Genomic DNA, 24815 nt, shown 5'->3' with positions numbered 1-24815 from the left:
GTGTGGGGACACACACACTCTACTGTATAAAAACGCTTTCTACAAAACCGACTTCTATAAATTCGACCTAATTTCGTAGTATAGACATACCCATAGACTTTTCACCAATTCCCAGATGTGAGAGGAGCTTTACACTATGTAGGGTCAAGGGCCAACCAAGCAAAACGCTGTTTGTATTGCTTTGATTTTTAAAAGCGTGATCAAATGAAGGTTTTTACATGGATGACCAAGGAAGAACAAAAAGTGACATTCCCTTCCCTTATCCTGGTTACTGAAATCTTGCCAATGCCTTCAGCAGTTGAGCTTTACATATTAAAAACGTGATAGTAGCTCATTGCCCTACCAAACCCATTTGTATTAATGTTACAGCCACAGCAAGAATGTACTGTGAAAAATACATTTACCATATAGAAAAGGAGTACTTGTGGCACCTTAGAGACTAACAAATTTATTAGAGCATAAGCTTTCGTGAGCTACAGCTCACTTCATCAGATGCATTTGGTGGAAAAAACAGAGGAGAGATTTATATACACACACACACACAGAGAACATGAAACAATGGGTTTATCATACACACTGTAAGGAGAGTGATCACTTAAGATAAGCCATCACCAACAGCGGGGAGGGGGGGGGGGAGGAAAACCTTTCATGGTGACAAGCAGGTAGGCTAATTCCAGCAGTTAACAAGAATATCAGAGGAACAGTGGGGGGTGGGGTGGGAGGAAGAAATACCATGGGGAAATAGTTTTACTTTGTGTAATGACTCATCCATTCCCAGTCTCTATTCAAGCCTAAGTTAATTGTATCCAGTTTGCAAATTAATTCCAATTCAGCAGTCTCTCGTTGGAGTCTGTTTTTGAAGCTTTTTTGTTGAAGTATAACCACTCTAAGATCTGTGATCGAGTGACCAGAGAGATTGAAGTGTTCTCCAACTGGTTTTTGAATGTTATAATTCTTGACGTCTGATTTGTGTCCATTCATTCTTTTACGTAGAGACTGTCCAGTTTGGCCAATGTGCATGGCAGAGGGGCATTGCTGGCACATGATGGCATATATCACATTGGTAGATGCGCAGGTGAACGAGCCTCTGATAGTGTGGCTGATGTGATTAGGCCCTATGATGGTATCCCCTGAATAGATATGTGGACAGAGTTGGCAACGGGCTTTGTTGCAAGGATAGGTTCCTGGGTTAGTGGTTCTGTTGTGTGGTGTGTGGTTGCTGGTGAGTATTTGCTTCAGATTGGGGGGCTGTCTGTAAGCAAGGACTGGTCTGTCTCCCAAGATCTGAGAGAGCGATGGCTCGTCCTTCCGGATAGGTTGTAGATCCTTGATGATGCGTTGGAGAGGTTTTAGTTGGGGGCTGAAGGTGATGGCTAGTGGCGTTCTGTTGTTTTCTTTGTTGGGCCTGTCCTGTAGTAGGTGAATTCTGGGTACTCTTCTGGCTCTGTCAATCTGTTTCTTCACTTCAGCAGGTGGGTATTGTAGTTGTTGGAATGCATGATAGAGATCTTGTTGGTGTTTGTCTCTGTCTGAGGGGTTGGAGCAAATGCGGTTATATCGTAGCGCTTGGCTGTAGACAATGGATCGAGTGGTATGATCTGGATGAAAGCTAGAGGCATGTAGGTAGGAATAGCGGTCAGTAGGTTTCCGATATAGGGTGGTGTGTATGTGACCAACGCTTATTAGCACCGTAGTGTCCAGGAAGTGGATCTCTTGTGTGGACTGGTCCAGGCTGAGGTTGATGGTGGGATGGAAATTGTTGAAATCATGGTGGAATTCCTCAAGAGCTTCTTTTCCATGGGTCCAGATGATGAAGATGTCATCAATGTAGCGCAAGTAGAGTAGGGGCATTAGGGGACGAGAGCTGAGGAAGCGTTGTTCTAAGTCAGCCATAAAAATGTTGGCATACTGTGGGGCCATGCGGGTACCCATCGCAGTGCCGCTGATTTGAAGGTATACATTGTCACCAAATGTGAAATAGTTATGGGTCAGGAGAAAGTCACAAAGTTCTGCCACCAGGTTAGCCGTGACAGTATCGGGGATACTGTTCCTGACGGCTTGTAGTCCATCTTTGTGTGGAATGTTGGTGTAGAGGGCTTCTACATCCATAGTGGCTAGGATGGTGTTTTTAGGAAGATCACCAATGGACTGTAGTTTCCTCAGGAAATCGGTGGTGTCTCGAAGATAGCTGGGAGTGCTGGTAACGAAGGGCCTGAGGAGGGAGTCTACATAGGCAGACAATCCTGCTGTCAGGGTGCCAATGCCTGAGATGATGGGGCGTCCAGGATTTCCAGGTTTATGGATCTTGGGTAGCAGATAGAATACCCCAGGTCGGGGCTCCAGGGGTGTGTCTGTGCGGATTTGTTCTTGTGCTTTTTCAGGGAGTTTCTTGAGCAAATGCTGTAGTTTCTTTTGGTAACTCTCAGTGGGATCAGAGGGTAATGGCTTGTAGAAAGTGGTGTTGGAGAGCTGCCTAGTAGCCTCTTGTTCATACTCCGACCTATTCATGATGACGACAGCACCTCCTTTGTCAGCCTTTTTGATTATGATGTCAGTTGTTTCTGAGGCTGTGGATGGCACTGTGTTCTGCATGGCTGAGGTTATGGGGTAAGCGATGCTGCTTTTCCACAATTTCAGCTCGTGCACGTCGGCGGAAGCAGTCTATGTAGAAATCCAGGCTGCTGTTTCGACCTTCAGGAGGAGTCCACCCAGAATCCTTCTTTTTGTAGTGTTGGCAGGAAGGTCTCTGTGGGTTAATATGTTGGTCAGAGGTGTGTTGGAAATATTCCTTGAGTCTGAGACGTCGAAAATAGGATTCTAGGTCACCACAGAACTGTATCATGTTCGTGGGGGTGGAGGGGCAAAAGGAGAGGCCCCGAGATAGGACAGATTCTTCCGCTGGGCTAAGAGTATAGTTGGATAGATTAACAATATTGCTGGGTTGGTTACGGGAACCATTGTTGTGGCCCCTTGTGGCATATAGTAGTTTAGATAGCTTAGTGTCCTTTTTCTTTTGTAGAGAATCAAAGTGTGTTTTGTAAATGGCTTGTCTAGTTTTTGTAAAGTCCAGTCACGAGGAAGATTGTGCGGAAGGTTGGTTCTTTATGAGAGTATCCAGTTTTGAAAGCTCATTCTTAATCTTTCCCTGTTTGCTGTAGAGGATGTTGATCAGGTGGTTCCGCAGTTTCCTTGAGAGTGTGTGGCACAAGCTGTCAGCATAGTCTGTGTGGTATGTAGATTGTAATGGATTTTTTACCTTCAGTCCTTTCGGTATGATGTCCATCTGTTTGCATTTGGAGAGGAAGATGATGTCTGTCTGTATCTGTGCGAGTTTTTTCATGAAGTTGACAGATTTCCACTCTATACGGCTAAATTCAGTGCCTTGCATAATCACAGGTTTCAGAGTAGCAGCCGTGTTAGTCTGTATTCGCAAAAAGAAAAGGAGTACTTGTGGCACCTTAGAGACTAACAAATTTATTAGAGCATAAGCTTTCGTGAGCTACAGCTCACTTCATCGGATGCATTTGGTGGAAAAAACAGAGGAGAGATTTATATACACACACACAGAGAACATGAAACAATGGGTTTATCGACAGGTTTCAGAGTAGCAGCCGTGTTAGTCTGTATTCGCAAAAAGAAAAGGAGTACTTGTGGCACCTTAGAGACTAACAAATTTATTTGAGCATAAGCTTTCGTGAGCATCCGATGAAGTGAGCTGTAGCTCACGAAAGCTTATGCTCTAATAAATTTGTTAGTCTCTAAGGTGCCACAAGTACTCCTTTTCTTAATGGGTTTATCATACACACTGTAAGGAGAGTGATCACTTAAGATAAGCCATCACCAACAGCAGGGGGGGTACCAGTTGGAGAACACTTCAATCTCTCTGGTCACTCGATCACAGACCTAAGAGTGGCTATACTTCAACAAAAAAGCTTCAAAAACAGACTCCAACGAGAGACTGCTGAATTGGAATTAATTTGCAAACTGGATACAATTAACTTAGGCTTGAATAGAGACTGGGAATGGATTTACCATATAGGTTACCTTTCCAATTACCATTCAACCATTTAAATAGGATTTCTGCTCAAATGTTATGTGTACGTGCATGTGGGTCTGCTCTCAATTGAATTATACTGAGAACAATTCTACCTGATAAATAAAAAGCAGATCAAAAATAACATTTGGAAAGCAAATTTTTTTTAAAAAAAAAAAAGCTAACTAACTGGCAGCAGTAATACTTAAGCAAACAAGCTTTGCAAAAAGAAAACAGCTATCTTTTGCTTTCTAGTTACCATGAAGTTTAAACTGAAGGCACTTTGATAGAAGCTTGTAGCTCTTGTAACAATGCCCAGCAGTTGATAACTAACATGGTTTCAATCTAACGTTGGATTGTAGTTTCCCCAGTCTCAAAAAAAAAGACACTTAGTCATTTCCCCAGACAACAGGTTCAATCTCCCCCTTGAGTGGGGAAAAAATTCATTAAACAAAATCAGGTAGGTTCCTTCCTTGATGGCCTAGGAGCAGCAGCAGAGCGGGCCCAAACTTATACATTTGCCAAGGGACAGAGGGCATGTTAGATGGTCCAACAGTTATACATACATGGAAATGGAGAGCAGCCCCACAGAAAGGACTTTTTGAATCCTCTGAAAACAGATTCTAGATAACTGGAGACAGAAGGTCTATTAACTACCTGACCAGAAAATCCTATATAGCAATCACTTACTAACTCCTCCAGCTGTATACTACATTAGAACAAGTTTCACAATACTAGCACAGCCAGGCGTATTTCAGGCAAGATGCCGTACCACCATCCTTGGCCCTTCGTCCCTCATACACATATACGAACAACTCAACTAAAGTAACTCCATTCTGAGCTGAAAAATTGCCTACCTAGAGTTTTTATTCCATGTTCAACTTGAATATCTCCTAATATACCAGGTCTCTCATGCCTCTCCCAAGCAGAGACCAACATACTGCCAAATTGTTTCAAGTTGCAAATTGGTCTCACCAACATGGAAAAATGTTCACTAGAGATTAAGTTTAGATGATCCCAGGTTTCACTTTCAATTGAAACCCAATTGAAATTTGATCTCAAATCTCCAAAAGTCCAAAGCTTTGCACCACCTAGCTCCAAAGAGCACATTATTTTGGGTCAACTGCACCACAGAAGCACTTCAAGATGTCAAATGAATCAATCTCAGAGTGTTAACCTATCAGATAAACTGGAAGAAAGCAGATGGGGCATGGAAATACTGTTGACGTTAAAACCAATCCTGGAGAACTATCCTCTCTCCAGCCAGAAAGCACCTATCCATGCACCAGAGCTCCTGCATAGTTCTTTTATTATACTCTAAGTGGGATAGAAACATTGCAGAAATGAGGCACTTATCCCTAAACTGGGGGTAAGGAAGGAATTCACATCTTCTGAATAGCCCTTTCTGGCCAAGGGGCTTTGAAGGAGTTTATGTCCAGTCGTCCTTGGCTGGAATATGTATCACCTCAAAAAATTGCAAATGAGTTTTCAAATTTAGCATTTGAAGAGTTAATTAAATGGCACTAGGCAAGCCACTTTCCCCTCATAAAGGATCACATTAAACACATACAAGCTCCAGATATGCAACGTATGGTTTGTATTAGCGATGCTCAGGTTGGCTGCTCTCCCTCTGGCTTTCTTCCCTTTTCCTTGACCAAGGGGTAGCGTGGGAGTGGGAGTGGGGGTGGGGGTGGGGGAATGAACATACTTATATACATCTAGCTCCCTCTCTTCTGTGTCTTTTCCCTGGTCTTGAATAAAATGAACCCTAAAATTCAGAGCCCTAACTCACCCAAATCGCACCTGTTCTGTAAGAACACTTCATACAAACAACTGTCAATCGGAACAGAAATGCTGTATATTAGTTATTAAGTACAGATGTTGCAGAGAACAGGAAAAAATATAGAGGTTTTCCAGTGGCAATTCAAAGTCGAAGGCATTAATTTAAAATTGTTTTTTCAAAAATTAAAGAGAGACTATAGGAATGGCAACTACGTTAAGTTTGAAAAAAATGAACTGAAACTTCTGAGATATTAAGATTCAGAATCAGTAACATTAAATATATGTAAAAAAATAGTGGAACTGATTTCTAAAGAAGCTGACCACCTGCTGTTCCTACTAATATGAATGTGATTTGTGGGTGCTCAGCCCTTTTAAAAAATCAGGCCAAATATATTTGAAGAGCCATCTGAAGGTGTCAAGGTTCCTTCCCCACTCTGAACTCTAGGGTACAGATGTGGGGACGCACATGAAAGACCCCCTAAGCTTATTCTTACCAGCTTAGGTTAAACCTTTCCCAAGGCACAGATTTCTTTCTTGCCTTGGGAACTAGCTTAGGTTAAAAACCTGGTATACTGCCACCACCAAGCGATATAACAACGAATCCGGGAAGAGACCACTTGGAGACGTCTTCCCCCAAAATATCCCCCCAAGCCCTACAGCCCCTTTCTTGGGGAGGCTTGAGAATAAAAAAGATGAGCACAAACCAGCCTTGGATTTTTAAGACCAAAAAAGCCAGTCAGATTCTTAAAAAACAGAACTTTATTACAGGTTTCAGAGTAGCAGCCATGTTAGTCTGTATTCACAAAAAGAAAAGGAGTACTTGTGGCACCTTAGAGACTAACAAATTTATTTGAGCATAAGCTCCACTGAATGCATCCGATGAAGTGAGCTGTAGCTCACGAAAGCTTATGCTCAAATAAATTTGTTAGTCTCTAAGCTGCCACAAGTACTCCTTTTCTTTTTTTGAGAACTTTATTAGAAGAACAAAACAAAAATAAAAGAAACACTATAAGATTAGAATGGAAGATCATCTCACAGGCAGTCAGATTCAAAACATAGAGAATCCCTCCATGCAAAACCTTAAGTTATAAAACGACACAAAAACAGGAATACACATTTCCTCCAGCACAGCGAATTTACAAGCCAAAACAAAGAAAACCTAATGCATTTTCTAGCTAGATTACTTACTAACTTTACAGGAGTTGGAGAACTTGCATCCTTGATCTGTTCCCGGCAAAGGTATCACACCGACAGACCAAAGCCTTTTTCCCCCCCCTCTAGATTTGAAAACATCTTGTCCCCTCATTGGTCATTTTGGGTCAGGTGCCAGCAAGGTTACCTTAGCTTCTTAACCCTTTACAGGTGAAAGGATTTTGCCTCTGGCCAGGAGGGATTTTATAGCACTGTAAACAGAAATGTGGTTACTCTTCCCTTTATATTTATGACAGAAGGTCTTATGGTCAAACCCTTACTCCACTACTTAACCACACAAATTAGAGCTCATAAGCCCTTTTCACATTCAACAACTGAAGGTATCCTAAGCAACTGAAGTAGAATATTTACCATCACAGGTAAATATTTTACTTTTTACTTATACACATTTTACTTATACAAGTAATCCCCCAGCACACGTAAAGCAAGCAGGATATGACCTGATGTGAGCAATTCTTTTTGGAAAGGGAGTGCAAGAAAAACCTCTTAGAAACCCTACCTCAATAAGTGACCAATACAAATATTTAAGCTTAAGTGTATTTGTAATTTCAAAGTATATGTTTGAGTTACTGATTGGGGATTTAAAGATTAAAAAAAAAATTATATGAGCTACCCGTAGGATGGTCACCAAGACATAATTATATTCATCTACTAAAATTCACTTCACTAAAATGTTGTGGATTTTTTTTAGATTTTCTGAATTATCCTATTTCTCTTTATAGCATTTCAATTAAAAAAAGAAGGTTGGTTGAAATTTACATTAAAATGTTGTAATGAGGAGTTCTAGCAAAACTTCAAAGTAAAAAAGAACCCCAGCAGGCTCTACAAACAAGGCACATCAAGAAGACATCATTTGCCCTCTAAATAGGACATCTCAGACTAAGTATACTTTTATTTTTTTATTAATAGTTTCATTTTTAAAGCAGGTTAAATAGCTTTTCTTATGACTGTAAGCTCTTCGGGGCAGGGAACACGTCCAGTTTTGATCTTCCACCGCACCTATCACATTGATTATTCTGATCAGGCTCTCTAGCCACTATGATAATATAAACATAAAATTATAAAAGCTAGGCTAAGAAAACATCAAGGTTGCAAAGTCAACCACTCAAAAGATCGGAAATACCAGAATTAAGGTTGCGCTTTGGGAAAAAGGATTAAAATTCAAAATGATCTTGACAAACTAGAAAAATGGTCTGTAACTAAATAGGATGAAATTCAATAAGGACAAATGCAAAGTACTCCACTTAGGAAAGAACAATCAACTGCACAAATACAAAATGGGAAATGACTGCCTAGGAAGGAATATTGCAGCAAGGATTTGGGGGTTATAGTGGATCACAAACTAAATACGAGTCATCAATGTAATACTGTTTCAAAAAAATGAAAATCATTCTGGTATGTATTAGCAATAGTGTTGTTAGCAAGACACAAGGAGTACTCTAATCAGCACTTTTAAGGCCTCAACTGGAGTAGTGTGTCCAGTTCTGGGAAAGATGTGGACAAACTAGGGAAAGTCTGGAGGAGAGCAACAAAAACGATTAAAAGGTCTAGAAAACAAGACCTATGAGGAAAGGCCAGTACATAAAAGATTGTTATAAGAGAAGAGGGTGATAATTTGTTCTTCTTAACCACTGGAGGACAGGACAAGAAGTAAGGGGCTTAAATTGCAGCAAGGGAGATTTAGGTCAGACATTAGGAAAAACTTCCTAACTGTAAGGATAGTTAAGCACTGGAACAAACTGCCTATGGAGATTGTGGACTCTCCATCATTGGAGGTTTTAAAGAACAAGTTAGACAGATACCTGTCAGGGACAGTCGAGATAATACTTACTCCTGCCTCAGTGCAGTGGAGTGGACTAGATAACCTATCAAGGTCTCTTCCAGACCTACATTTCTATTATTCGGTGATTAATGTTTGTGAAGCACTCAGATACTATACTGATGAGCACCACAGAAAAGCCCCTGAGGAAATTCATCATTTCAGAGAAGGGTTTGAATAGTGTCCAGTAAAATAAGACTTACGGCCTTTAGATCCATTACAAAGATCTCTGCGTCTTGAACTAAAGTAGTAAATAACAGCAATAGTCAACTTTCATGTAGACAAGCCATGGGAGGGGGATGAGACACACACTTTGCTAGTGGATTTCACGGCTATTTGCGAATAGCAGAGGAATGGCGAGACTCAAGAACCTTGGTTTCCATCCTAGGTTCTGAAGGGGAATGTGTTCTAGTGATCACAGATCCTTCTGCCCCTGTCCCCTTCAGTCTGTCCCAGTGCCGTCTCTTACACACCATTCTCCCCAGCTTCTCATCTCCCATCCCAGTCCCAGTGATTTTGCACAGCCAGTTCCAATCTCTGCCAACTTGCCCAGGTCCCACACCCCAACCATCCAGACTCCTTGTCCCAGTCTCTGCCAAAAGCTGTCAAGAGGACAGAGCTTAAATGCTTTTCTGAATCAAGGTCCTAGTTCTGGCCTCATCCGTGTCCCTCTGCATTACCTCACTGCTGTTGGTCCAAGAGCCTTCTCATCAAATGGAACTACTCCGGTAGCAAGGATCTACTCAACGCTGAAAGGAAAGGAAAAGGAAAAGGAAAAGGAAAAAGTCTACTGTCAGCAAGAATATGTAATGTCTTGCTGAGTGCGCAGCTCTATTAAGAGAGGAGTCTGGGACATTTCTCCCTTACTTGCATTTCTCGTAAAAGCAGCTCTCACTATTTAAACCCATAACATACTTTTTTACATGGTTACCCCCACCCCTTCTGGTTTACTTAGTGTGCCCTATCTTTTGGATACTTGTTTTTTTTTTTTTAAAGACTCCATACTTTCTAGTACTTCATACCAGGCACATTGTTGAGGTTTCCCAAACAGAAAATAAAATGTTCTCATTCTGGTGTACAAGCACTGGTAAATAATTAAATTGATCAGCTAATTAACATTTCAAAGCATTTCAAGATCCAGAGATGAAAAACACCACAGAATGGCAAAGTATTATAAATTTAACACATACATTCTAATGGAGGCATTAAGGTCTCAGATTTCAGTTTGCATTGATAGTCACCAATAACCACATAAAATGGCAGTGGTTTAGCAAAGCAGACATTTAGCAGGACCTCACTATGCACAGAGAAGATGCATGCTGTGGTTTCACAAGGAGCATAAATGTTTCTGATTGTTTGAGACCAAACTCACTTTGCTTGGAACTAACACTCTCCATGAATCACCTCATCTTATCTCTTTGACCTTGTATCCACTTCCTGTACACTCCTGTGTCTATCCACTGCACTCCTGACTTGCCCTCCTCTCTGGCCCTTTGTGGGAGCTCTTCACAACTTAGGGACAAAGGGAGAGAAAGTGGCTCATAATGCCTTTACTGGAACACCTCCCTGCCTCCAACCAACTTCACTTTAAAAGGGATATTAAAATAATATCTGCCTTATCTTGACAAATTACCTTACCCATGTTACTTTCTCAGCAGGATTTCCATTGAGCCTGTAACCGTTGAATCTAAGCAAAAGCCTTAAGATTAACATTGAAAAAAAATAAAAACCAATATAATTTGCAAAATTTTTCTGTTTTCTTTTTGCCTTTAGTTTAGCTTAGACATTGAAATTAGACTCATCAGTGCTTACAGTTTAGACAGCTTATAGTAATTTTCACTTTCTAATTCTCCTGAACTAACCCACTGCTACATGGGGAAGTTTCAACCCCCTCCAAAAAAAGAAAAATATTTCTATTAAGTTTAAATAATTATGAAATACAAAGCTAAAAGTTGGGCCTAAACTATTTGACAGTGTTTTTTCAAAAGACTGCTGAAGACATCTGAGGTCCAAGGCCCAGAGATGGAAAACAAGAGATGCGAGTTCTTTTCCTGGATCTGCTCTTATTCACATTTGACCCTGGGCAAGTAAAAACTGCAGCATGCCTCACTTTCCCTATCAGTGCAGTGAGGCTAAGGATACTCACCCACCTTTATAAAAGCACTTCACAATTTATTAATTAGAATGTGCTAAACAAAGACTAAGGACTTGTCTATAACAACATTTAGGTTGCACATGGCAGGCTAATGAAGGGTAGAGTTACACACCAGCTTGCTGCAAACTAAATGAAATGGTTCTGTACACCAGTGGTTTTCAAACTTTTTTTTTCAGTTGAAGAAAATTGTTGATGCCCATGACCCAACTGAGCTGGGGATGAGGGCTTTGGGGTGTGGGAAGGGCTCAGGGCTGAGGCAGAGAGTTGAGATGCAGGGTGAGGGCTGCAGGGTGGGGCCGGGAATGAGCGGTTCAGGGTGTGGAAGGGAGCTTTGGGCTGGGGAAGGGGTCAGGGCTCTGGGATGGGCTGTGCCCCGGAAGCAGTCAGCAGCAGGTCCGGCTCCTAGGCAGAGGCGCACAAGCGATTCCATGAGACTCGCCCGCAGGCACTGCGCCCCTCTCACCCAGCTCCCACTGGCCGGGAGTGCAGAGCCAATGCTTGGGGCGAGGGCAGCGCACAGAGCCTCATGGCGCCCCCGCCTAGGGGGCGGACCTGCTGCTGGCTGCTTCCGGGGCGCAGTGCATTGTCAGAACAGGGAGGGACTAGCCTGCTTTAGCTGGGCAGCACCGCCGACAGGACTTTTAACAGCCCAGTCGGCGGTGCTGACCAGAGCCGCCACACCCCAGTGACTTGCATTCCGCGACACGGTACTGGGTTGTGACCTGCAGTTTGAAAACCACTGCTGTACACAAGCCGTAAGTATTAGTAGTATTGAAATCTTGAATTTGTAACCATCTCTTCACTTTAACCTAAAGTATACTTACAACAATATGTCAAAACATATGTTTTACTAACCAACATCAGTCCTAAAGCGAATGGATAATTACAAATAAGAACCTCACTACCCAGCCCCAGAACCTGTTTTTATAAAGGTAGTAGCAGAAATGTCACATTATATAAACAAATGCAGTTTGTAAACTGGGAGGAGGTGGATTTGAGAGACCACTGGAGTAATCCCAAAGGATTCAGAATCAGAATTCTGCCAATATTATGTTTTCACAGCAGAAATCCTAGGTTCATGCTCTTCAAAGTGAATCAAATGCTATCAAATAAATGGTACTAAATTGCCTGGATAGAGAATAGTTTGCTGTGTCAAAGCTTTTTGCCAAACATGTATATATAATTTTTCTCTTTGCGGTATAATCAACCACAGATGGCAATTTACATAGGCACTTTAGTAGGTAAAGGAATCCATACGCTGTTGGCATTCTCAGCCTCAATCAGAGAAAGCATGGGCGTTCGAGAATGTCACTGTTTATTTTTAATTGCTGTGTCCCTCCTTTGTGCAGGTTCAAGCGGTCAGAGATGTCGAAGTCCATTAGTAGAATTAGAAAGTGATGCCACTTTTTTTGGTAAGAGAGTTCCTCAAATTTAAAAAAGCAGCTGGTTTGCAATGTCCCCAAATGCCCAGTGGGCACCAACTGTCAATCTCGGTTATCACAGGGTCGGGGCAAAGAAAGGTCAGTAAACCACAGTGTGCTGTGAAATGTGCTTCCTCCATTACCTTGTAGGCCTGCGAAAGTTTTCACCTTTAGTAGGGATACTAGCCCAATCCTGTGTGGGACAAGCAAGGCATAGGATGAGTCGCCTCTCTTTTCTGTGCCTCAGTTCCCCTCTCTGTAAAATGGGAACGTCACTAACTTACCTCATGAGCTGTCGATGGTACAATATGAGTTCCAGCACTGCCCATTACTTTACAGAATAAGAAGAGACAGGTTCTGCCTTCATGAAGCTTTACCTAAGCAAGCTAGTAAGAGGATTAATTCATCAGTGTTTGTAAAGTGCTAAGGAAGCCTAATATGTACGTTGCTATATGCTGTAAATGCAAAGTGTTGAGTCTTCTCCTTCCCTAACTTCATTTCTCCCCACAGTTGGTGCAAAAGCCACCTCCTCTGCAGCTCCTCATGTGTGGAAAAGATTCCTTCCCCTTACATCGCTGCAGAACAGACTTCATCTCTTTCCAAATCTCATTTTAAATGATCTCTTACCTATTTCACCTAATAAATATGAGGAAAATAATCTGCAATACTTCAATTATTCAATACACTTTGCCTTTTTTGTTTACATATTATCACCAACAGAGCACATAATTCTCAAATGCATTCATCCAAAATTATTCTCAATATTCTTGAGCCAATAATTCTTGGCCTGTAGTTCATCCAAATTGCAAGTCTTACAATCAAATATATCAATGTGTATATTCAATTGTAAAATTTGTAATTTGAACTGTTCTTCAATCAGCAAATTGCAAATTTAAGGAAAAATATACAATTCAACATTCATTTTTGACAAATAGCCAAACTATGTATAAATTCTTAGCAAGCATTTGTACCAGAAAAAGATTGTGCAGTAAAATATGCAAAGTAAATGTGAAAGGGTCACTAACAAATTAAGATTCATTTCTGAACATGAAGAAATAATTTGTGGAATTATTTCCTCCCACTATTCACTCAGCTCCCCCTCTTAATAGCTCACTCTCTCTGTGTTATTTATTATATCCCTATAACTCTATTGCATAACTCTGTTAGCAGACACAGTTTATAGGAAAGATACTATTTAAAATAGTGTTCTGGTCTACCACTAAAGATCAGAACTCCTTGCCCAGTCCCTCACTGGACCAGAATGCCTGGGGACAACTGAGAAAGCAGCATGCTCCATCTGTGTGGGTGTGAGCTCCTCATAGCACTTCTGCAGTGACATCCTCTAACCTAGAAGTTGTGTTGATGACCTCTAAAAGGAGTCCCATTCCAGGTTTCTTCAGCCAAAGGAAGGCTGTTGTTAGGGTGCAACTAGATAGGTCCATTTAAATCAGCAGCTGCAGAATGCTTAAGTCCTGGCTCACTTCTCTTAGTTAACTATAAGACCAGAGGCAGAGCATTCTAACCAACACCTGTGAACTGGAACTTCCCCCACCACACACATCAAGGGCGTCCAGTCTCCTTTATGGGATAATATATTTTTAAGTAAAAAATGGCAATGAAATGCTCAGATTACACAGAAATCACAGAAATTTAAAGGGGCTTTTTGGAAGGCCTTTTGACTTTCTAGAGGGTCTGTAAAATGTCAAACTGCAACAAGCCACATGCCGTCACCAAGTAGCCCTCTCAGAATATGCTGACATCCAAGAAATCCATGGCATGTGCAGAGATTTTTATGTCAAACACTTTCATACCCTCTTATTGTCATTTTCTTATTTTCCTAGTTTCCTCATATCTCAGGAAATCTACCCAGATTCTTATAGAGCCCCAGTCATGCTAGCCGATATCTAGAATGCAAGGCCCTCAATCAAAGAAGAGGGGGGCAGACTGGCGAGTCCTTAGGCATTTCATATCTAGAAAATCAGATTCAAATTTGCCCACTTGACGTCGTATAGCTAATGCACTAACCTTGGCCTCCTATCTGTCCCTTCTACATGACAGTAAAGCAAGTGGGGGGGAAAGGTTTCCACTCTTTTTGGCTGCCCAGTCTATTTAAAACATCTCTTTCCAGGGTCTCCTCTCTTTAAGTCTCACCTTCAGGCTTCCATTTCCCTTGCAAATAACATTCTATAAGCCACTGGACAATGCCACGTTACAAGTTATACTGTATCTCAAATGACTGAGTTTCTATCACCCTCGCCTGCTCAGCTTGGGCTAAAGCAGCACAATAGGAAAATAAAGAAGTTAACGAATAAATCAACAAACTAAGAAACAGAAAAGAATATGCTGTTCCTTGTTGAGTCTCTCGCAGTCTCGTGGGGCTGGGTGACAGAGAAAACTCACCTTCAGGGCAGGAATCTCCACATTATCACCTAGGCTCACGGAGCCAGAAAGAACAGTCCCTGTCATCACTGTGCCTTGTCCCTTGATGGAGAAACAGTGGTCGATGGCCATAAGGAAGGGTCCCGTGGGGTTTCTTGTTGGCAGGTAAGCCTGAGACTTCAGGACCTTGAAGATAGACAAAAGAAGTACCATGTCTTGGTGAAATGTCATCACAGGCGTGATGCAAAAAGAGATGATTGATTCAATAAACTTGTAGTTTTACTGACTTCAAGAGTCCCACAACAAGCTTGAAATAGACCAATTTCAAATAAACTGTAAACGTTACAGAGGAGATGTACACTTAGCAGCAGCAAGAGAGGATTGATTTTCTGCCATAGAAAGATTTGGTGCTGCACATTCAGCTTGGCTAGCAAAACTGTGCTAGAGACAAAACTCCTGTAAAACTAAACAGAAACACTGTGGCAAAAGAGAATGAAAAACCCTGCACTCCTTAGCTTAAAAATAAATGTCAGTGCTATTTCAAAGCGCATTTTACCACTATAGCTTCTCAGATTTGAAAGAGGAGAGTTTGCTATATAAGTAATCTTAAAATGCCTCAGAAAACTGATCCCTGCCTCTATCTCATAAGAAATATTGTATTGGAATAAGACAAGAGAATTTAAATGAGACTGATTTAGGATTTATGTTGACATTTCTTGAAGGAATAAACTATTTTCATGGCTCTCTCTCTTAAAAGCACCATCTTTATTAAGCTCAGGATAAGCTTACCCAGGCTAGGATTTCATTGCATTTTGTTTGTTAAAATACGACAGCAAGATGAAAAATCCTTAATTATCATGGGCTGCAGTAGCGTGGCCAGCAGTGTGTCAGGGACCTGGTTCACATCTCAATCCTAGTCCCCAGTTGCGAGAATTACAAAAATACCCTTTCAATTTGGTACAACTGTCAGTGTCTGCTCATAAAAAGGCATAGGACAGGAACAACGGGTCAAGACTGAGATGCTATGGTAGAAGAATGGGAGATAGGTCCAGAACTAAAATAGTAGGAATGAAATACTGAGGAACAACGGCAGTGTTTGCACAGAACCTGTGTACTCTTATAGTACTGGGATTCCCTTAAGCAGAAACTGAAAGTTGTGCTAAATTATAGAGTTGTTTTGACATGTAGATATGTGTCCTAGCAACAAGGATTTAACATCAAACCCACTGTCTCGTTACCCAGTATTTGAACCAGATATCCACAGTGAGCAACCCAATGTACTGCACACCCCACACTCTGACATGATAAGAATCTAGTAACACATTAAAATAACAGTCCAGTTTATTGTAGATGGGTGGTAGAACCACCTATAAAAGGTTGTCGGACACTTCCCATTACAATATGATGTGTTCAGTTGCTTCCAACTTTGCCAAATTAACTGTTTGGACTGAAATTTTACATGCTGGATGTCTGCCTCAGGCTGAATTTCTTTGGAAAGTTTCAGCTAAAACAGTTCAGCCATTTCCAAGAATTAGGTTAGGAAAAACTATATTGTTTTGCCATTTAAAAAAATTCTGGCAACATTTTCTTTGAAAAGTTTTAACATCCCCCACTTGGGAGCAGGGATGTGAAATTTGGCAAGGAGTAGCCTATATGCCAGGGATGTGTCTTTCGTTGTCCATGTGAAAATCAATTGATATTTGGTCACATTATAAGCTTCAAAAATATACTCAGAAGACTTTAGAGTTTAGCAGAGAAAATTCCCCTCACAGCTCCTACATGTGCCTGGACTGCGCAAGTGTCATCCCCACAGAGTAAATGAGCATGCTCAAGCCTAGACCTACAGGGGCAAAGCTGGGCTCTCCTGTAATTGCAACTCCCTGCTAGGGTATAGGCAGGCACCAGAACTGCCAGAAATAAGCCCGACTCTTCTGTACTATTAATAATGCCCCCCTGGCACCCAGCCAGCATGGAGGAGAAAACCACCTGATCCAAATACAGAGGGGACAAAAACTGGGGTGGGGAGAGGGAAAAACAGATTGGGACACGGAACCTAGTGAGACTAGAACTGGAAGGGTTAGTGGGCACTAGGACATACTGGGTAAAGAGACTGGGATTGTGAACCAGTGAAGGAGGGAATGGGTCAGAAGAGAAAGGATGAGGACCCAGATATGACAAGAAGCAAGAGGGCTTGGGTGAGAAGAAGACTGGGATGAGGGATAGGAAACAGACAGAGAGAAACTGGGGGAAGGGTGAGATTGGGACTTGGCTGTAAAGAGCCTGGAGAGGGAAACTAAGACTAGCTGCGCAAGGAGACCAGAACTAGGATGAGAAGCCTGAGGACTTAAGACTGGGAACACAAAGAGAACAGGACTGGAATGAGGAGCAAGGGGAAAGGAAGAGACGGGATAGAAACAGGCAACAGGTTAAAGGGGATGGAGGAACTCAAGATTCCCAAGGCTCACCATTCCTCTGCTGTCAGCAAATAGCCGGGAAACCCATTGGAAAAGTGGGTGCCTTATTTCCACAGGGCTGGTCCACATAAGAAGATGACAACCTATTATTGCTATCAGTTACTCCATTAGCTCAAGTGGCAGAAATCTGTGAGATGGATAAAGGGTTCCAAACACTGCTGATGAACCATGTAGATGACAATATGATTCCATATAATGGAATTTGGGTTTTTTAGTTTGCTTTTTTAAAAACCTGGGAAAGTTCACAAAAAGTAATGTTAAAAAACATTATTAAGGTTGCAAAGTCAAGCACTCAAAAGTTATAAAATGACAAAACTAAGGTTTCCTCTGCAGCCTTTTGTGTGTGTATACATACATATATATATATATATATATATATGGAAACAGGAAACATATATATATATACACACACACACACACACACACACAGTCTTTAACTGCATGATCAAATATTTTTATAATAGAACCCCTGCCTCATTCAGTGCCATACGAAGGACCATGCTGTGGGAATGAATTAGCATGGTGTAGCGAAGGAGGCTGTTGTCTGTATGGCCCCAACCTCATTTGTTGAAGAAGTTGGAAAGTGTGTAGTAAAGGAGGCAGGGGAGTGCAGGAAGAGAAAGGATGGCCTCATGGTTAAGGCAGTTTTATGCTGCCCTGGACAACTGGATTCTATCCCTGCCTCTGTCATAGAGTTCCTATGTGATACTAGGCAAGTCTCTTTAACCAAGCTTTCCACGGATGGTCACTGAGAGAGAGAGAGAGAGAGAGGTCGAATGCTATGACCATATGAAATGCTATATAATGCTAAGTACTCTGAAAAATCAGGTTATAGACATCTCAAATTGGGCACCCAAAATCAGCAGACAGTTAATCTCTCTAAACCTCAGCTCCCCATATATAAAATGGGAATAATACTACCCCCTCATCTCACAAAGGTGTTGTGAAAATAAATTCATTAATGTCTGTGAAGCACTCAAATGCTATAGTGATAAGTGCCTTGAAAAGTCCATGAGGAAATGAATAATTCTGTAGTCAGAACAAAGTTTGAATAATGCCCAGTAAATAAGGCATCAAACATGGAACAATGATGAGAAAATAAAATATTCAAATGTTGCTCGTTAACTGAGTACCATCCATCCTGCACACTGAACGAGGCAGTGCTCATGTGGAAAAAAAAAATTGATCATGTAATTAATGACTGTATCATAATGGATACACCAAAGGGAGCCAAAGTAAGATTGTCTAAATTTCCTAACTTTTGAGTGATTGAATTTACAACCTTAATGTTTTGGGGGGGGGTTAAACTTAGTTGTTTCTGTAATTATAAAAAGATACTCTACAGAGATATGGCAGAATTTTAAAACTAATTCTACTCACTACTCCTAACAATCCCTCACAATTTTACAAGAAACTTCTTTGCTTAACCATAACAAAAATCTTCTACCACTGAACATGTACTAGTTTCTTAGTGGCTGGTTACTGCCACTGGGGCTGACATGTTAGTTCTTTACGGCAGTTCTTCACGCATGGGCACTGGGCTGCTGAAAAAAATCTGATAGAACAATTCACCTTTTGGGACAAGCAGCCTTGACTTGTTTGTTCAATTAGAATGAATTCCTAAAGAAGTGCTTAGAATGCCCCACATTAATAAATTAGAATTAAACATTAATAAATTCATTAGAATTAAGCATTATTACAGAAACACCAAAGAACTTAAGAAACTGGGCCATATTTTAGAGTGTTTTCCTTTTTCATTACATTTACCTCAATTAGTTCAGAAACACCTAGTGGATTCACAGTCTCTGGGGCTTCTGGTCCACCAGGCTTAGCTGCAACAGCAGCAATAGGACACCCTTGGAACCTAAAAGAGAAAAAGAGCTTCCCATCATAAGACCACAAGTCCCCTGCACATGCAAGTAGAACATGGTAATAAAAGCTCATCTGACAATCCATATGAGGAAATTGCCTTGGATATTGATTTATCTAGTTCTGCAATAATGAATTATTGACATTTTCTGAGAATGTACTATTTGTGCCTCTGAATTTACTACTGAACCTTTAACAGTTAATTTTACTTCATTGTAGTTTCTGGTCTGACTTCCCTGGGGAATAAATAATAAGATTACAGCTTGCCTCAGAAGGCTATAGTTTAAGCAGGAGTCAAACTGGGCCAGCTTGTGGAGGGCTCAGTAAACTGGATCTTTTTTCCTGGAGGGTTCCCATCTTGTGCTCCAGATTCTAAACTTTCATAAAAAAAAATCCTCTAGCTATCATAACTGCAAGGACAATCTTCAAAATGTGCATCAAATATAACACACTGCCGTGATGTCTGACTGAGTCTACAGACACCCCGAAACCACAGTGTTGAGATTTGTCTCTACCCATATGTGGGGATGAGAACTTTGATGCCTAATTATTATAATGGAAATGTCAACAATGTTAACTATTTAACTGGTGATCAAAGCATACTAGAAAGAAGAGTTTCAGAGTAGCAGCTGTGTTAATCTGTATTCGCAAAAAGAAAAGGAGTACTTGTGGCACCTTAGAGACTAACAAATTTATTAGAGTATAAGCTTTCGTGAGCTACAGCTCACTTCATCGGATGCATTCAGTGGAAAATACAGTGAGGAGATTTATATACATAGAGAACATGAAACAATGGGCGTTACCATACACACTGTAACGAGAGTGATCACTTAAGGTGAGCTATTACTAGCAGGAGAGCGGGGGGGAGGGGGTTTTGTACTGATAATCAAGGTGGACCATTTCCAGCAGTTGACAAGAACTTCTTAGGAACGGGGGGGGGGGGAGGGAATAAAAAAGGGGAAATAGTTTTACTTTGTGTAATGACCCATCCACTCCCAGCCTCTATTCAAGCCTAAATTAATTGTATCCAGTTTGCAAATTAATTCCAATTCAGCACTCTCTCATTGGAGTCTGTTTTTGAAGGTTTTTTTGTTGAATAATTGCCACTTTTAGGTTTGTAATCGAGTGACCAAAGAAACTGAAGTGTTCTCCAACTGGTTTTTGAATGTTATAATTCTTGACGTCTGATTTGTGTCCATTTATTCTTTTTCGTAGAGACTGTCAACTTTGATCAATGTACACGGCAGAGGGGCATTGCTGGCACATGATGGCATATATCACATTGGTAGATGTGCAGGAGAACAAGCCTCTGATAGTGTGGCTGATGTGATTAGACTCTATGATGGTGTCCCCTGAATAGATATGTATTTGCAAATACTCATCAGCAACCACACATCACACAACAGAACCACTAACCCAGGAAACTATCCTTGCAACAAAGCCCGTTGCCAACTGTGTCCACATATCTATGCATCCGATGAAGTGAGCAGTAACTGTAGCTCATGAAAGCTTATGCTCAAATAAATGTGTTAGTCTCTAAGGTGCCACAAGTACTCCTTTTCTTTTTGCAAATACAGACTAAGACGGCTGCTATTCTAAAACTCTCATTACAGTGTGTATGGTAACACCCATTGTTTCATGTTCTCTATGTATATAAATCTCCCCACTGTATTTTCCACTGAATGTATCCGATGAAGTGAGCTGTAGCTCACCAAAGCTTATGCTCAAATAAATTTGTTAGTCTCTAAGGTACCACAAGTACTCCTTTTCTTTTTAGAAAGAAGAGGTGAGTGGTTGTTTAACAGGCACGTTGTTTTGCCATCTCAAGTGAGAAAAGCTTCAAAGAAGACCACTAAGTCATCCACTTCAATCCTGGAGTTTAAGACTTCCTTTTGTAACCAATTTTATTCTTTGACCCTATAATGTATAGAGCTCTTCTTAACAGCTGAAAGAATCTGCAATATTATACCTTTTGTGAGATGCAAACTATTGGTTTATATCATCTAATAACTCATTTTGACAATGAATTTTTTTTAAAACTTCTGAAACGAAACAAAATTTAAACTTGCCTTTCTAAGGACTAGGGCCTTAAATAGGCCAGAGTCTTTTTAAAAAGCCAAAAAAAACCCCACACAGTCACAATAGCCAGTAAAATAAGATGATAAAAGCAGAAGAGCAGGAAAAAACCTCCAAATACTGTAAGTGTTCAGTTCTTATAAATACTCAATTACTGTACAATTGAGACAGGTCACAAAATCAGAGTGAATGGGATCCCTTTTGTTCTCCTCCTCTCTCGACATATACTTTTAGATTTTCATCTCAAAAGGCAAGAACTAGGGGGGAAAAGACAGCTCACTGATAAAGAGAGAACGATCACTAAATGTGCTCCCTCTGCAGAAGTCATCAAACACTAATCCAGTATATAAGGTACTTTCTCTGTTTATGTGCCATATGCCTGAGGCTCCCAGGGACAAAGGATGATCAAATTAAGCACTGAGAATTCCAGCCATTAACCATAAAGCTTTTGGAAATTCAAACACTTTTGGGCAATAAACAAATTAATGCTGAACCACGAGTCTCATTCTTTCCACAAGAACCCCATGTAACATAAGCTAGAGGCATTGCATGCTGCTTTTAGAAATACGTTCAAATATACAGGAGACCCTATTAGAACTACTTTACTCCACCACAAATAACGCATTGCAAGCAGTGTCTTAGTCTCCACCAAACAAAGAGAAAAGCTAGTGTGGACAAGTAACCCAGACAAAAAAAACCAACACTAATTTTGATTTTCTGGTGTGAAATATTTTTTGCTTTGATTGATTTTAGGTGCCAATCTGCAGAAAGGTCAACTGTAAATGAGGCCAAATTCTGAAAGCACCAAACCTGCAGAAGGATGACAGAGCTATTCTTACCATCCCTCTTCTCTTTCTCCATTGCACTGAAGTTATATGGCAGCAGTCGTAATATGTTGTTGTCAGGGTCTATAGCACTGTCCCCTCTACAGTTGCAACCTTACTAGCAACCACAGTTTATATTTGGTTGTTGATACAGGGCTTTACCCACAGCATGGACAGAACCAATATTTTAGTAATTGAGGTTTCCCCCAGGAACTACAGATGAGTACGTGAGGTAGAAGGCAGGCTGCCAAAGGGTCTCAGTGGTGTCCCATAAGTAACAGTCATTTGGAAATGCAAAACCAATTTAAATCGCCTGTGTTTGATAGCACAGAGTTGATGATGGGAAAGAGGCTGTCAGGAAATAAAGTATGTCTGCTGCACAGTGGGGCTGGCACTTTAGGACAAGCCCAGGTCAACAATGCTTTTAAAAATTCACAAACAACAGATCTTATGTCCGAATGCTGAATCTTTTTGTGCATGGGTGGGGAAGACAACAGACATCTGATATATGAGCATCCCTGGGATGTGAAGTTCAAATGACTTCAACTAAAACATTATGAAAGGCCACTTATCTCCATGGGGAACCAGAGCAGGTGAGATCAGCTGAGAGTACCTTTTCTTAAATAGGAAGGGGGTGGAGACAAAGCATTTGCAGGTAAGAGATTTCACTCTAGAACTCAGTTCCCCCTTAGTTTGATAAAATCAGCCAACTTTCAGGGTATGTTCTGCAAAGCCTATTTGTGTTCCCCAGCTGTTAAGAAAGGATTGGGTTAAGAGGGTATATGTGCGTTCAGTGCAGGGAAGACACTCTAGTTTCCTTCCAATATATTTATAATTTTAGCTTTCTGAATATAGGTATGACCACAACCAAACTCCACAAACAATTAGGTGTTGATCCTCATACAATAGGTCACTAGAAAAGTATTTTTTCCTCTTTATTTGCAGTAGGTTTTCAAACTTTAACCTATGACGAGAGTGCCATGCAGGAGTAATGATCTCCATTCAGTCAAAATAAAATGAACCTCTATTTTGCTAGCCTTTGATTAGTTTGCAAAGATAAACGATTATAAATCATTACTTTCTCAAAATTTAACTTATTTGTACCAAATAGAACTGTTTCTCTGATAAGAAATATGTAAAAATTGAAATATTATTTTCATTTCTGTTTCAAGGTAAGAGATGTGCAGTGGGTCAACCTTTCTAGCAAATAAATAAAATTGTAGAAAAACTATGAGATAAAATTAAACCTTTATGTTTAAGTTGTTCATTTTTGCAGCCTGATGGCCACTTCAGTTGTGAATAACAAATCTGAATTCTTATGCAACAGCCATGTAAGCATTATCATTTTATCTGATGAATGAATTTTATTAACAAAAAGGCACAGCTAAAAAAACCTCATATATATATTTGGTGTGATCAGAGATGGGATTTAAAAAGTTTAAGCAAACTCAGACCAAGTTATAGGTATCTGCACCCATAAAAAGTAATAAAAATGGAGAGTTTCTCAATCTACATGACAAGGGAAAACAAGTTGCTTTATATTCATTGGCTCTCCATCAACAACTATGAAGGAGAGTCACAAGTTGCAGAATTTTGTCTCTGTAATATGTACACAAGAGGAAACTTCACTCTAGTGAACTCTATGCTGATCAAAAGGAAACAGACTAAAGAACAGAGAAGTTGATAAAAAGTAAGATTTTCAGATTGTTCAGCTGAACGGGGACACTATCCTGCCATCAAAAATAACTTAAATATGAGGTGACTTACACAAGGAAGCTCCACTGGCTCCTCTAGCACTGGTAAAATCCTCACCTTCAAATGCCCACTCTACTTCTGCTCTTAAGACTGCCATTGGGAACAAATGTGATTTAGCAGCTAGGTAAGTATGAGTCAGAATTCTTTCCACAGCATGACCTTGGACAAAACACTTCACCCATCTGTACTTCAATTTCCTAATCTATAAGAAGGAGATAGTACCTTGTAGCCTTACCCCTAGGGGAGTTGAGAGGCTACACTTGTATTCGAGGATCTCAAAACACTCAACACACGTTACTTAATTCAAAAGTATTATTTTTATTGTACCAAACTGATCATCCCAATCTCAAATACATCTTCCATATTCTCAATTAAGTCATCCATCACACTGTTCTTTTCCCATTAAGACCAATCACACTTCTCACCTTCAACTCAGGAAAAACCCTAATTTCTCCTCCCTCTCTCTGCAGCTGACAAGATTCCTGGATTGCAGAAAGCGTTACAACCCCATAAACCAAAGGGCAGATTTTTTTTTTTTTTTTTAAAAACAGAAGATTTCACTTCTGTTGTTTCATCTGAGCTGAATTCGAAGAGAGCCTTTAAATTGATTAAGTATCTTAATTCTGGTTTGTTTCTCACAGCATTACACTGAAGTTGACTCTACAATTAAAATTTAGAGCAAGGTAGCTTATGGTGCCCAGGGGTGTGAAAAATCCACACATCTGAGCAACGTAGTTATGCTAACCTGACCCCATTGTAGATGCAGCTAGGTCAACAGATGAATGCGTCCATCAACATATCTACCATCACTCAAAGGCACCGTTGCCAACTTTCATGCGGTAAATAAGCACCCTGACTTTAACAATAAGCCTAAAATCAAGCTAATCCCATTTCAAAATAAGGCCAAAACAAGCCAATCCCTAAGTACCCCAACACTCTATGTGACTAGATCCTCCCGGCGTGCAGTCTGGGACTGTGAGTGGGCCCGCTGTGCACCCCGGCTCTCTCCCCACCTT

At 40.7% G+C, this 24815-nt stretch overlaps 1 protein-coding gene across 1 annotated transcript in view; it reads right to left on the bottom strand.

Moving 5' to 3' along the window:
• Positions 1-24815, bottom strand: part of EEFSEC (eukaryotic elongation factor, selenocysteine-tRNA specific) — a 177028-nt gene that overhangs the window by 103582 nt on the left and 48631 nt on the right. The window contains exons 3-4 of the mRNA XM_038410954.2: positions 19043-19139; positions 14823-14987 (exon numbers count right to left, since the gene is read on the bottom strand). Coding sequence (XP_038266882.1) covers positions 14823-14987; positions 19043-19139 — 262 coding nt within the window. The remainder of the gene's footprint in view (positions 1-14822; positions 14988-19042; positions 19140-24815) is intronic.

Source organism: Dermochelys coriacea, chromosome 7 (genome assembly GCF_009764565.3).
Source record: "Dermochelys coriacea isolate rDerCor1 chromosome 7, rDerCor1.pri.v4, whole genome shotgun sequence".
Taxonomy (NCBI): domain Eukaryota; kingdom Metazoa; phylum Chordata; order Testudines; family Dermochelyidae; genus Dermochelys; species Dermochelys coriacea.
The sequence above is the reverse complement of the archived record's forward strand: the minus strand, read 5'-3'. Positions and strand labels throughout refer to the sequence as shown.